General features: G+C 40.3%; 1 protein-coding gene across 1 annotated transcript in view; it reads right to left on the bottom strand.

Annotated features, from left to right (window-relative positions):
* Positions 1–15,886, bottom strand: part of SND1 (staphylococcal nuclease and tudor domain containing 1) — a 413,715-nt gene that overhangs the window by 371,145 nt on the left and 26,684 nt on the right. The window contains exons 2-3 of the mRNA XM_081283716.1: positions 8,335–8,484; positions 1,126–1,246 (exon numbers count right to left, since the gene is read on the bottom strand). Coding sequence (XP_081139842.1) covers positions 1,126–1,246; positions 8,335–8,484 — 271 coding nt within the window. The remainder of the gene's footprint in view (positions 1–1,125; positions 1,247–8,334; positions 8,485–15,886) is intronic.

Genomic DNA, 15,886 nt, shown 5'->3' on the forward strand with positions numbered 1-15,886 from the left:
CCATGTTGTCTTCAAAAGTGAGAAAACTGATCATCCCTTTTCTAATAAGTCCTGGGCTAACCTCAAATTCTACCATTTTTTTTTTTTCCCATCCTAAAAAGAGAAAGAAACTGAATAAGATGCCTCCAAGTTCATTTCCAACTCACTTTTTCAAATATCTCCACAATTATAATCAGTCTTAACAGGATGTCATTAGTCTCACCACTCAACCTAGCTTGTTTACCTCCAGCTCTGCCTACATAAGTCAAATAGATGATCTAAGACAGCTTAGCTGCATGAGATGTTAGGGTTGCTTTTGTTTTGTTCTGTTTTTTTTTTTTTGTTGTTCTGTTTTAAGAATCACAGGAAACTTCCTAAAAATGTGCTCTCAAACTGTTCATGTTCATCATGTTGCTTTCCATATTTTATCAATTCTTTCAATGTCCTATATCTGTTGAAACTCCATTCCCAATCTTACTCTCCCCCTCCACCTAAGCCAAGAAGACCATAACATCTCACATCCCATCCCATTAGCCATCTAGCCCAGCTAAACAACAGGGGCATGCACACATGCACATGCACACATATTCACTGAGTACACAAACCATGCCAGAGGTGGCACTTTTCATGTACCATCTTTTTAAACTTTATCTTTACATATACTATCTTTTTAAAGCCTGTGTTCTTTCAATTCTTACAAAACGTATGGCCAGGGGAAAAAAAAAAATGAAAAGCCCTGAACAGATCTTCCTTTCCTAAAGAGTCCCCAGGAAGAGAAGAAAAGCCATAAGATAAAGAAAATAGAGGATGCAACATCGAAAATCTATAGGAATTCAATTAGCACTCTGACCTAGAAGCACAGAGCCATTAAGTTCCACAACCTGGTGGCCTAAACAGGAGAGAGACTGCTACGCTATTCCACATCCACCTCAAACCACGCCAAGAAAGTAGCACAGGAGTAAACAAGGAGCAGGACTGCTGGGGTCATGCCTGTGCATCTATGTGCCATGTGCCCAGTACCTGATGCATCTCCAATGCCACCTACAGCCAACTCCTCAAGCTACCTCCACAGTGGACTGCCACCACATGAAATGCCCCCTCAGAGGAACTTTACACTCCATGAGTGCACTCCTCCTTGCCGCTCACCTTTTCCAAGGTAGATCATGCCATACTCTCGCCCCTGGGGAGTCTTGTTTTCTATCGTGAAACAGACTTCCTTCCCAATCAGCTTCTTGCGAAGGAACTCTCGAGCAGGAAATGCCCAGGGCTGAAAGACAAAACAAAGATGTCACAGGAGAACTGCCTATTCCAATCCCGATCAGAGTTCAAGCAATTTCATGCCTTCAATAACCGTGTGAGTACCTAGCACACCTCTACGCTAAGAGAGAACAAGAAAACAAAATGCACACAATGCAGATTACACATTTAGGGGCCTCATACAAACGGAAGGTCTAGTGATTAGTTAACAAACCCTAAAAACAGGCCTCAGAGCTTTCCAGACACCAGTAGTAGCACTTTCCCCATCACTGCCTGCTCAGTTACAGCTTACTTTGTGAATAATATTTGCCAACACTTTTATAGCACTTGCCATGTGCCAGCCACTGCTCTAACTGCTTTCTATGTATCAATCCACTCCCTGAAATGGGGAGCCCAGGCTCCAGAAGATACCTGGAGGATATCTTAAATAACAACTGCCACCTTGTTATTTATGAGAAACATCATAACTAACAAATACCACCTCCATTTGTTCACCTTTTTTCCAATTTACAAAGCACTTTCCCCAAAACCAGTTTGAGACACTGCTAGAGGAACGATGAAGGCTTAGTGCTATTATTTCAGAGTGAATTCACTGCTCAAGAAAGAGCCTTATTTTGTTATTTCTGCCTTCTTTTAAAATACAACAGCACAGTTGAGGACAGTCCCTGCAAATGTCTCCTCTTCTATCCTGCTCCAGTCTGAATGCCGGTCCCAGATTCTTAGAAAGACATCAGTAACAGCCCTGAGGGGGAACCAGCAATTGTGGCAATTCCTCCCTCTCACACACTCACAACATAGACACAGGTGGGAGTCACACATCCCCACATGGCATATCTCCAGGCTATGAAGAAAATAAGCAAAGCAACTGAGCACACTGGTACACACCTACAAATGCAGCAACTCGGGAGGCTGAAACAGGAGGATCACAAGTTTAAGTAAGACCAACCTGAACAACTTAGCGAGATAGTCTCAAAATTTTTTAAAAAAAGAGGCTGGGAGTATAACTCAGTTGTCACCTCAATTCACTCCCTAGGAACACATTAAAAGGAAGTTAGAAAGGAAGGTAAGAAGGAATTGAGCAAAGGGAGAGTTTTGTCCCATACCTGCCCCACCACTCCTATGATGATTCAAAGAAGATGTCTCCTCTGAAACAACCCTGTCAGAGTGGACACTGGCACCTGAATTTATAGTCCAGTCCTAGCTCAGTTCCCCAAGTTCCCTTAGAATAGAAATGGGAGGGACGGGCTCAAAGTTCCAGGAGCATATGGTCAGTAGGAGCTCATGTCCTGAAAACACACAAAGGAGAAAAGGGTGTTCTTCTCTTACAATGCAATATGCACACATTCCCTATGAAGAGCTCTTAAAATCACAGAACTCCAAATGCACATAGGAAAGCAAACAGTAAATGAGTAAGTAGCCTGAAGAGGAAGCCTCTGCTTATCTTTTCAGTCCATGAAGATTAAACATGGGGTCACCCAACAACATTTCTAAATGAAAAATATATCCAGACCAGAAGCCAACCAAAATATGGCAAATCCATCAACTTGCTGGGCTGGTAGTCATGTAACAGTGCTGTTACATATCCACCAACTGTGACTGGTTCCAGGAAGAACTAGTCCCAGGTAAGGGTGCTCAAAGAACCTAAAACAACCTTGTATTCACTCACATGATCCTCTCTCCTGAAAATTACAATAGGCAAAGGAGCCAATCACTCAGTAGCAATAAACAGTTCTCCATATCATTATGGCTCATTCCCCACCCACATTCCCTAAAACTGAAAACAGAAACCACTTGCCAAAAAGAGGTCAATAACTGATTCATGATCCCAATTATCAATCATATCACAGAAATAATACTAAACAAACGAATAGTACTGAGCCTCACACATACAAATTAACTTAGTGGTCAACTTATTCTACAAATATACCCAGCTATGGCTGTGCTTACAATACAGCCCCAAGTACCACATTAATATTTAAAATTCAGTAATATTCTTCTTAAATACTGGCAAAGTTCTAATCATACTTGTGCTCCTAAAGGAAGTTAAGACTTTGGTGAAAACTCGTGTAACTAGGGTCAGTTCATGAGGAAATGAATATCTATCCCTTAGGGAGATCCTACAGTTTCTACCCACCAGGCAGAAGCTCTCTAAAAGCTTTCAAGGCTTGCTGAAAGAAAACCTTTCACTGAGGCCCTCATGTTTTAGAGTTGGTCAGTCACTGGGCAATAAGAGAAAGCCACACTGGAGATTTTGAAATGGACACACACCTAACACTGTAGGAAAAAAACTGCCTAATTTCTACAATCTTCCTTCCCTAAAGCAGCCCTCAAGTCATTTTCTATGAAGAGATAGGTGAATTCTGTAACCAGAAAAGATATCGGCTAAGACGAGAAGAGGCTCAGAGCTATGCAGGAAAGAAACTGACAATGGGTGCTCACAAGGGCAAGAGAACAGGATAAGAGAGAATCCATGAAGGCTGAGGATGAAGCTCTGTGGTACAGCTCTTGCCTAGCACACATGACACTCTATTTTAATCCCCAGTAACATGATCAATCAACACCACAAAACAAAACAAAGAATCCTTATAGAATTAAGGCCAGTGCCTCCACATGTAAACACAGGACAGTCAGGAAGGCTTTCTGTCTCAAAAGAATCTCCTACAACAACTCTAAAAGGCAGAGAACCTCCCTAAAAGCATTATCAGGAGCCAAAATGGCCTAATAGGAAGAATAACTGGTCTATTCATATGATGTCCCAGAGCTCCATCTAAGAAACAAGTAGCCTTTAAGTGAAGATTCACAACTACCTCCTCCTCCTCCCTTTAGAATGCCCAATGCAGGTACTCTGAATCTGGCAGCTTATTCTCCATGCTCAGACGCAAGCAAACCTGTGACACCTGAAGTGAAATGCAACTTTCTGATTCCAATCTTTTTCAGTCATACTCCTAAAATTACTGGGACAAGATCAAACCCCAGAACAATGTAAAATCTTAAAACCATGGTCTAGCATTTTATACTTCCATCGCAGCCCCATACTAGAAAATAAGCCCAGGGCACTGTACCACTAATCTACACCTTCAGCTTGTTTATTTTTTATTTTGAGACAGGGTCTAAGTTGCCAAAACTGGCCTCTAACTTGGAATTCTCCTGCCTCAGCCTCCCAAGTAGCTGAGACTACAGGACTGAACCACTATGCCCCAGTTGTTCTAAGACTCTTGTTCCTTCTTCTCTTCTAATGACCCCATTGTATCACATGGATATCTTGCTCTCCCATCTCTCCCTCACCATCCTAATCCTCAAACTCAAGTGAATATAACTGTCACATTCACTGCTGTATTTCTCATGAAACCAACATATAGCTTTACACTGCAGGAGCTCAATTAATCTGTGAGAAATAAATATATAAATCCCACAGTGCCCATCAATGCTGTATCTAGGCTGCCTGGAGTAGCTAGGCAACGCTGGGGATTAGCCTGGGACAGGGGCAGTGTCGGCTGGGACATACAGTAGGGTTGCTTTCATTGCCACAGGACTTAGGAGAAAGCTGAGTACCAGTGAAAGAAGATAACAGAAGGAAGGCAAAAAATAATCAAGTGAATGATTTGGGGCAGTGATACAAAGGCAAGAAAAAGAACAATAATGTCTTTGATATTTCTTTTTTTTTAATAGATTTTTTTTTGAGAGAGAGAGAGAGAGAGAGAGAATTTTAATATTTATTTTTTAGTTTTCAGCGGACACAACATCTTTGTTTTTTGTATATGGTGCTGAGGATCGAATCCGGGCCACACGCATGCCAGGCAAGCGCTACCGCTTGAGCCACATCCCCAGCCCTCTTTGATATTTCTTGAATGTGAAAAGAACCAACAGCTCCAAAACAATGGAAGCCTGGAAGGGTGGTGCCATGATGAATAACCCTCCTGCTCCCAAAGAGAAATGTTTGGGTTCTTTTCCTCATTATCCTCTTAAACATTTACTCACTGTATACCTGCTTTGTGTCGGGTGCTGACTAGACACAAGAACCCAGAGATGAGAGAAAAGGCCCCTTCTTTTGGACAGCTTATGATTTAGTAGAGAAAAGCACAGACCTAGAAAGAAATGTTGAGGAGGCTCTGCCAGCACTAAGATGGGATTCGAGGAAGTGTCCTGGGCCACACAAATGGGGAAAGGACTCCTGATGGAGGGAGTAGCATGAGCCAAGGACAGAAGAGGTACACTCCTGTGTCCTAGGAGGAGACCTTAGTGCTGCATCATGGTTGGGCCTTAACATTCCCAAAGAGACTGAAAGTTAAATCACAAATGCTCTGTGTACCAGGCTAAGACACGTAGGCTTGTCAGTGAGGAACCACTGAAGTGTCTGGGAATAACAATGAGCAAGGCAATAAATGAAATTATGTTTCAAAAGAATATCTGGGTACCTATGGAGAAAGGATTAAAAGGAAGAATGAGGCCAAGGGACTTCATTTCAACATTCCAAGCACACTATCAAAGCTGAACAAAGAGCAGTAACAACAGCAATAAAATGTCAAAAATGGATAAGAAAAGATTTTAAGGAGGCAGAATTTCTAGGTCTTGATAAAAGGCCTGGATATTGGGGGAGAGGAGGTGAAACAAGAACAAGGGAAATCTGGTTGGGGCATTCCTGGTACTGACTCAGGGCAGCTTCAAGGGCACAGCAGGTCACAGCAGAGTGAGGACAGACTAGGTGTTAGGAGGGAGAAATAATGACTGTGGGCTCACTGAATCTACAAATACTTCATCTGCCAGGGATCGTTGAAGAGTAACTGGAAGAAACTTGATGAGACTGAGGTGCTCTGGAAGAGACAAAAGCACTAGACTGTATAATACATGGGACTAAATGGAATGCCAGGTAAGATCAGAGGGTATTCTTTCAGCTAGGATAGTTCTGGTCAGATTCTATTGTTCTGTTACATGGCATACAGTTATACTTTAGAACAAGTCCCAACTGGCCTTGAGCTTCTCTGCCCCAGATTCTCACCCACAAAATGGGAAATTAAAACACAACCCTCTTTCTTAGAGGCTACACTGCTTCTTTCTTCTGGAGAAATGAACTTGATCAGCTCCAAGAAAGGTCAACACTCTTCACCTCTCAGAAGCAGTTGAGTTGTTATATAACATGCAACTGAAAGGAAGAGTACTATTTAAAATGTTGGTTTGCTCATTTGGTTAGCACCCAAAATCTGAAAACTATTGAAAGAGACTTAATCTTTAGTACTTGGTGTAACACAGCAGCAGTGATTGCCACACACTACCATTTACTAAGTACTTTATGATGCTATAATGCACAAAGCCTGTCACATTTTCTCGTTTAATCCATGTTGAACAATCCTGAGGTATACACTATATATTCCCAACACCTGTGGTTACTGATGGAGGACCAATGAAAAAGACCTTATCTTAATCTATTTAGTTAATATTCCAAGATTCTAACTGGTTCATTTGACAAAATGATTATTTTTCTCCACTTCTATTATCTGTAACATTCCTTTATATCTTTTTTTTTTTTTTTTTTTTTTTTTGCAGTACTGGGGATTGAACCCCCAGCCTCACACATGGTAGACAAGAGTTCCACCACTGGGCTATATTCCCATCCCTTCACTATATTCTTAATTTAAACAAAATGCCCTTAGTTATAGTTGAAAAAAAAACTAAAATCTTTTCCCTAAATAAAAGATCCTCATGAGCTCTAGCTTTTCCTTCTTCACGACCCTGGAGAGCAAAGGTACTAATTTGTGTAACATCAAATTGGGGCAAAGGACAAATAATTATTTTCTAGAAATTTTATTTCTATACCCAAAGCACTACTAAAGAAGAGTCAAACACACCAATGTTTCAAAGTACAGAAGCCAAGAAAACTAAATTGTGCAGAACTGGGACTCAAGGCAGCTGCCTAGAGAGGAAAGGAGTCCACAAAGCAGCCCTGGAAGCCAGGCATCAGAGGTGGGAGAAGGGGAGTGCTAGAGGCATGGTAGAGATAGGGGACAAAAGCTCAGCAGTTTCTCAAGTCACCTTAACACAATGGTGAGTTGCTGAGAAACAGATAATTTCATCCCTTAAAAAGTCCATCTTCAGGGCTGGGGCTGCAGTGGTAGAGCGCCTACCTCTAACGTGAGAGGCACTGGGTTCAATCCTCAGCATCACATAAAAATAAATAAAGATACTATGTCCATCTACAACAAAAAAATACTGAAAAAAAAAAGTCCAGCGCTGGGTTGTGGCTCAGTGGTAGAGAGCTTGCCTCGAATATGTGAGGCACTGGGTTCGATTCTCAGCACTGCATATAAATAAAAAATAAAGGTCCATCAACAAGTAAAATAAGTAAATAAAATCTAAAAAAAAATTTAAAAGTCCGCGTTCACACAAAAATTTACAAACAACTCCATGGGACTCGCAGATACCTTTAGGGATACATGGATTTCAGATTAAGAATCCATAATAGGGACCCAGCATGTATCATAGGATACTATTTATGAAAACAATGCTATATAGATATTAAAAATCTTTGAAAGAAGACACTAATAACATCAATGGTCTATGGGGGGAAAGTACTAGCTTTTCACAGCTGTCATAACTGATGATGACTTCAAAAGGCTGAGACTACCTAGAAGATGTTCTCAATTTATTCCCAGAGTAGCAAGGGAAAATACCAATCAACCAAAAGGTTCAAGAAAATCCCCGAGACCCTTGATTGCTGCTAAGGCAGTGAATGTGAAACTACAAGATGCAGCCACAGGGATGTACCCAGAGCCATCAGTCCCATAATTCCAAAATACTCAAAATACACAGGAAAGAAAGCACATCAAAATCATAACAGTTACCAGGTGCAATGGTGCATATCAGCTCAAGAGGCTGAAGCTGGAGGATCGAAGTTCAAACCCAGCCTCAGCAACTTAGAAAGGCCCTAAGCAATTTACTTAGCAAGGCCTTGACTCAAAATAGAAGATAAAAAGGGTTGGGGATATAGCTCAGTGGTTAAGCAATACCTGAATTCAATTCCTGATACCAAAACAAAAAAGAATCACAACAGTCAAGGGTGAGATTGAGCTATTACCCACGTCCACAGCCTTAGGAGGCACCTACCTCATCAGGGGTGTCTTTTGCATCTGGTTGTGTGGCAGCTGCCCGCCGGGCAAGATTGCCAGCGCGAATGTTGCTAAGGTTGATCTGCCTCTCAGGAGGAGGCCCACCACGAGGCTGCCCTCGAACAATGATGGCACACCCTGAGAGGACCTAAGGAGAGACAAAAAGAGAAAAATTAGTGTTCTAGATGTGACATCAACATAATGTAGGTTGTTCACTAAGGCACTAATCCCGAACACCTTAACAGTACCACAGAGGCCCTCAAATATTTGGTGAATAAAGAGAATTGCTTTTAACTTTATAAGAGAAAAAAACTGCATAAAGCCCTGGGCCAGATTCCAAAATGATGGTCCCAAAAATACAACAGGAATTAAACAACCAATAGAAAAGCCATAAAACAAATAGACTGGGATGAAAAAGTATGTGAGATATGGAAATTAATGACCTTTGTAATTTCATCCCAGCAACCACCACCACTTATGTTCTTTTCAATTATTAAGAAGTTAATATCTCTATTCACACTTTCCATGCTAGGATTGAGGCAAACATGAACTTAAGAAAAGGGGAAGCCAAAAAAGCCCCTACACACCATCTAAGTGAGGAACTGAGGGTGCCCAAGGTCAAGAGAGAGAGAAATCTGTCACGTAATCTGGAAAGCCAGTTCCTGGATGATTAGAACAGTAGACTCTAAAAGAACGTTAAGTCTCCCACATGTAGCAGCTCCTTTGATCTCTGACCAAGGGTGCCAGGCACAGAACCCACTTGCAACTGAGAAAAAGGCATTTAGATCACTAAATGCAGATGAGGCCAGAGAGGAATGATCCTTGTGAAGAAAGATGAATCAAAAAAGAAGAGTCTGAAGGTATTATGGATTGGATATGAAGGTCACCTAAAAGCCCTAGTGAAACGATTAGAATATCAGAGCTCTGACCTAATCAGTCCATCCCAGTTTGAATGCACTAACCAGGTGATAACTAGAGGTAGGATATAGCTGAAGGAGGTGGGTCACTGGAGGTGTCCTGGAAGGGTCCATCTTCCCTGTGGCCCTTTACCCTCTTTGTGTTTTCTGGTGGCCACTAGTGAAGCAGTGGACCTCCACCATATTCTACCACAGTGATATGCTATCTTACAACCATGGTCTAACCCTCTAGAATCTTGAGCCAAAACAAATTTCCCCTCCCCTAAGTTGGTCTTGACAGGTATTCTGGTCACAGTGGGAAAAGCTAACAGAGCAGAAGCCACTCTAGCTAAGATTTCTCCCTCACCTTTCCACCTTAAGTAATGCTATAAATTGAAAAACATAAATTTAGAAGTGCATTTCAACATACATGTATAAATAAAAGAAAAATAAGTAACTGAATAAATGTTGTGGTTTAGATCTGGAATGACCCCCAAAGTCTCGTATTGAAAGCGTGGTCCCCAGGGCAGCAAGTTCAAAGGTAGGGTTTTCAGGCAATGATAATGATAATGGATAATGAGGGCTCTGATCGCATAGGTGAATCAATACATTGGATGGATTAACCAACTGACAGCTGAATGAACTAATGGGAAGTGGGACCTAGCTGGACAAAGTAGGTCATAGGGTATACCCTGGGAGGGTGTTTTCTCCCCAGGCTTTCCCTCCTCCACCCCTTCTCCCCCTCTGCCCTCTCTTCTTCTTCTCAGCTGCCATGAACTGAGCAGCTCTGTTCTAGCACTTCCTCCATGATGTACTGCCTCATCTACATTGCCCAAAGCAATGAAGCCAGCTGAGCGTGGATGGAAACCCCAGAAATCATGAGCCAAAAGAAACCTTTCCACCCCTAATTTGCTTATGTCAACTATTTGGATCACAGTGATAAAAACTGACTAACACAGTAGTCACTACCCATATTAAGAACTAGAACACTGTCAGAACCTTGGATTCCCTCTGTGCTCTTCTCCCATATTAAGAACTAGAACACTGTCAGAACCTTGGATTCCCTCTGTGCTCTTCTCTACTCACGTCCCCTTCGCCTGACACCACCATACTCCTTATGATAATTCCTCCCTTGCTTCTTTGTACAGTTCTGTGCAGTTCATCTATATATACATATACTTGGCAATATGGCTTTATATTTTCTATTTATGAACTCTCTACTAAGTGAGTTTACTGCACGTACCTACCAATAACTTGTTTATTTTGCTTCTTTTGTGTTTAGTAGAACTCATCCATGTTGATGTGAAACACTAGTTTTTCATTTTCATGGCTGTATAGTATTTCATTTTCTGAACATACCACAACTCATTTACCCACTCTACTCCTGTTTTATGGGAACTTTATCAAACAAATAAGCATATTCCAATTTTTAAAAACTGGTGCTCTGATTAATGTCTTAATATCTCCAATGATTTGAGCAGACAGACCTTGACCTAAATCACTCCTCTCTAGTTATACTCACACAACACAGTACACACAAACAGTCTTACTAATCCAGTTACAAAACATGCTCTTATTATTATTTCTGATCAAGTGTTATCAGCAATAAAACTCTAAAATTGCCAACCAAACAACCTTGCTAACAGCCCTAGGCATCGTCTCTGGGAAATGAGATTCTAGAAAGACAGCTCTCAATCCAAGCCAAGAAAGAAGAGGTAGACTAGAGCAGAGGATACCTGGAGTTCCTGAATGAGACAGATCAAGAAAAAAAGGAAAAGAGTTTGAATCTGAACTCATTTACAGTCAATTATTCATCACAAATGACATCAGTAAAATACATAACAAAAAGAGCACACTGTAGTATACATGCACTTTAAATATTTCATGCACGTATACCAAAGGAGGCCTAGGAGAGCCACGCTACTCATACCACACAAACCAGATGATCTGTCTCCATTACCTACTCCACAATTTTAGTTCAAGTTTTCACAAAAATAAAGTACTCCCAGGAGACCTAACATGTCACTTGATGAAGCACAGTTGGAAAAGCTAATATCCACTTACAAGAAAACGCACTGTAGCATACTGCTAAATAAGTACTGACCCAGCTCAGGAAACCAAAGTCTGACAATGACCACTGAAAAGCTCAAGAACAGAGTAACTCAGGAGAAGAATCCCCTTTCATCCCTAAACATTAGAAAGGTATTGCCTCTAATGCCTCTGCCTAGTAATCTAGGTCCCCAGGGGCAATGGGACTACTATGTATTATCTCAGCCCCATGAAGGTCTTTGGCAAATAACTAGCTCACAATAATTTTGCAAAAATACTCTTCCCAAATGCTGTCAGAACTTTGCATTATTGCGCCAAATATGCTTGAATTAATATTAGAAAGACTTGGTTTTTTACTTTTTAGGCTGCTCTGTGTATTGTATTCTATTGAGTATGCTAATTTGAGCAGCAGCCACCGATTCAACCTTCTAAGCAACAAGAATAGATTCATAATGGCAGAGACTGCTACTTCTATTCCTCCCAGGTAAGGACTGATGTGTACATCTGCCTCTGAACTGTCTTCCCATCATTTGCCAGTGACCTTGGAGGAATGGTAGGAAAAGATTGTTAGGAAAAATGGTTTCCCTCCTACCATTTACAGAAACGGAAATTGTTCAAAACACACTTAGTTCTCCCCATTTCATTTTCCAAGCACTGTTAAACCTCCTCCAAATGCCTTGCTTGTCAACCACCTATTCAAGTTCTTCAGTAAAAAAACATTTTAACGGCTTCCCTTTACATAAGATTTTCAACCAAATAAAACCAAAGAAAAATAACTTTAGGGGGGAAATACTTTAAACGACTAAGTAAAATATGGAAAAGATCAAGATCTACATAGCAGATAATTTACATTTCATGTGGCATCAACACATTTTTTCCCTTCTGAGAGACCTGCCATATAAGTTGATTTGGGAGTAAATTACAAATGCCTAACCACTGAGCCATATCCCAGCCCTTTTTATATTTTATTTAGAGACAGGGTCTCGTTAAGTTGCTGAGGCTGGCTTTGAACTTACGATCCTCCCACCTCAGCCTCCTGAGGGGATTACAAGTATGCTCCGCTACGTTTGGCCTAAGTTGATTATTTTCATAAGTTTATTCACTGATTGGTTTATTCATTTAGTTAATTATAGTTATTTATCTTATTTTTCTTTTAAATATTTATTTAATGTCTAACTATGTGTGGGTCATTGTTCTAGTTAAGCATCATACTTCACTGAAACAAAAACATTTCTGCTTTGGGGGAGCCAATATTCTAGTGGGGACACAAACAGCATAATAAGTAAAATGTCATTCATGAGAATTTTAATTTCAGAGGAATCATGTTATAATTGAAGGGAGACTGTCATGGGTAATTGATCACTGAAGCTGCACTGACTGATTCATGTTGCAAACTTTCATGGATGCAGTAATTATCCTTAATTGCTAATTTATAGGGCATAGAAAACAAGTCATATGGTTACTGCTTTATCCAATTATATTAATAAAATGACATATTCTAGAAAACCAATCTTAGGACTACCTGATGCAGCAGGAGGTTTGTGAAACCAGCTGTCACAATGAGTCCAGTTTGATTGAGGTTATGGATTAGATAATTCTCAGCTCTGCCAATAAAGGCTGCAGAGAGATGTGTGTGATTCAGAGCACCTGGATTCAGGGCAGGAGTCAGGTGGCTACAAAGGCTGAAACAAGGCAGCTGAGAAAGAAAATGGGGGCTCAAACTGTTCAAACCCACTTACAGGTTTACTGGGAGATTACCTACAGTGAAACACTATCTGGGCAGCCACTAAAATGTTGCCCAGCAACAAGAACACCATATTAAATCTTCACTAGATTCTGATAAATGATCTGGTGTGCTTAACTCTTTAATTCCCAGCCACTGGCAAGAGTAGACAGAAATCTTCCACAAAAATCTACAGCAAAGAAAGCGACTGTACAGAAATTCTTAAGTACATTAATGCAGTCAGCATTTTTTTCCAGTCCAAGAGAAATATCTTCTTCACCTGAGGATCATCTTATTACCCCTGCATTCTACCTGTTCAGATAAAACGGGAAAATGGCAACAGCAACACCTGCCAATATAAAGAACCAAGATAAAGAATGAGGGCTCAATAAAAGGCCCCAAACAAATCCATACATTTATGGTCAACTGATTTAACAAAGGGCTAAGAAAATTCAATGGGAAGAGCGGTCCTTTCAACCGAAAAGGTGTCAAGATAACCAGATATCCATAAGCCAAAGAGTAAAGTTTGATCTCTACCTTATGCTACATGCAAAAGGTAACTAAAGAAGGTTCAGAGTTAAACCATAAAAGTTTTAGAATTTAAAAAAAATGTAAATTGTATGACCATGCATTAAGTGCTAATTTCTTAAATCTGACACAAAAAATACAAGCAACCAAAATGATTTTAAAAGGACAAACTGGACTTCATTAAAATCAAAAGCATGTGCTTTAATGAACATTTATTAAGAAACTAAAAAAATAATACTCGCAAAGCATGTTTGATAACTATCTAATATCCAGACTGAAAAATCAGAACAGTAAAAAAAATAACCCAACTAAAAATGGGGCAGGACATTTGAATAAACATTTGAATACAGATTTATACAAATAACCAATAAGTACATGAAGAGATGCTCAACATCATAAATCATCAGGGAAATGCAAATCAAAAACACTTCACAGCTCATGGGATGGCTATAATCAATAAGATAGAGAGCCAGACTCAGTGGTACATGCCTGTAGTCCCAGCTACTTGGGAAACTAAGGCAGAAGGATCACTTCAGTCCAGGAGTGCAAGATGAGCCTGGTCCACATAGGGAGATCCCATCTCCAAAAAACAAAGTCAGAGAATAAGAAGTGTCGCCAAGAATATGGAGGAACCGTAACCATTGTAGGTTGCTGGTGGTGCTCCTGCTTTGGAAAAGTCTTATTGTTCCTCAAAAGTTAAAATTACCTTATGACTCAGGAATTCTACTCATAGGTATAAACCCAAGAGAAATGAAAACACATGTTCACACAAAAACTGGTACACAAATGTTCATTGCCACATTATTCATAATAGCCCCAAAGGGGGGAAAACAACTCAAATGTTCATCAGCTGATGAATGAATAAACAAAATATATAATATCCATAACAAGAATATTACTCAGCAGTAAAAAGAAATTAAGTTCTGCATGATTTCACAATATGGATGAACCTTGAAAAACTTATGCTGTCAAACAAGGCAGACACAAAAGGCCACATGTTGAATGATTTCATTTATACACAATGTCCAGAATAAGCAAATCAATATAGACTAAAAATAGATTAGTGGTTCTCAGGGACTATGGAGAGAGAAAGAGCAGAAAGTGATGAGTGATAGGTAACAGGGTATCTTCTGGAGTGATGAATTATATTCTAGAGCTGGGCAGGGTGGCATGCTTGTAATCTGAGTGTTAGGGAGGATCAGGCAGGAGGATCACAAGTTAAAAGGTAACCTCAGCAATTTAGCAAGGCCCTAAGCAACTTAGCAAGAACCCAAATCAAAGTTTAAAATAAAAGGACCAGAGATGTGGCTCAGTGGTTAAGTACTCCTGCATTCAATTCCTGGTACAAAAAAAAAAAAAAAAATTATATTTTGGAATTAGGCAGTGGTGATCACTGTATGAATGTAATAAAAACCACTGAAATATATACTTCAAGGGGGTCAAGTTTATTATGTGAATTATATTTCAAAAAATGTTAATAAAACCAGGCATGGTGGTACATGCCTATAATAATCTCAGCAATTTGGGAACTTGAGACAGGAGAATCACAAGTGTGAGACCAGTCTCAGCAATTTACTGACTCTAAGCAACTGAGCAAGAACCTGTCTCAAAACAAAAAAACAAAAGGGGCTGGGATGTAGTTCAGTGGTTAAGCACACTTGGTACCCACCCACCCCCCAAAAAAGGCCCAGTTTGATCTACATATTCTTATAGGTAGATTAGATTTAAACAATGCTAATGAAAAAGAAAAATTTAAGGCACTGACAGAACCAAGTCAGGCATGGTGACTCATCATAGAAAAGGCTATAGAGAACCTTAAAGTCCTCTAGGAATAACAAAGCAGGAAGTCACAAGAAGGAGAGAACTTTGGTAAATCTACTAAGCTCTTAAAAGGATGAAAATGGCCAGAAACAATATGGGCTTTTTCTCAGAAACAATATGACAAGTATTCTATGTCACACAGAAAGGAGAACCAGAGGTGTCTCTGTGCTAGAATGTCCACAGAGCCATGGGGAAATTTTTAATTACAACACCCAAAGACTGCACAGACAGCCAGGCACGGTGGCACACACCTGTAATTCCAGCAGCTGGGGAGGCTGAGGCAGGAGGATTGCGAGTTCAAAGTCAGCCTCAACAATGGTGAGACACTAAGCAACTCAGTGAGACCCTGTCTCTCAATAAAATACAAAATAGCGGGGCTAGGATTGTGGCTAAGTAGTAGAAAGCTCGCCTACGATACATGGGGCACTGGGTTTGATCCTCAGCACCACCTAAATGTAAAATAGAGATATTGTGTCCACCTAAAACTAAAAAATAAATATTAAAAAAAAAAAATACAGGGCTGGGGCTGGGGC

The sequence above is a fragment of the Spermophilus citellus genome, assembly GCF_964194105.1.
Source record: "Spermophilus citellus genome assembly, chromosome: 3".
NCBI lineage: Eukaryota > Metazoa > Chordata > Mammalia > Rodentia > Sciuridae > Spermophilus > Spermophilus citellus.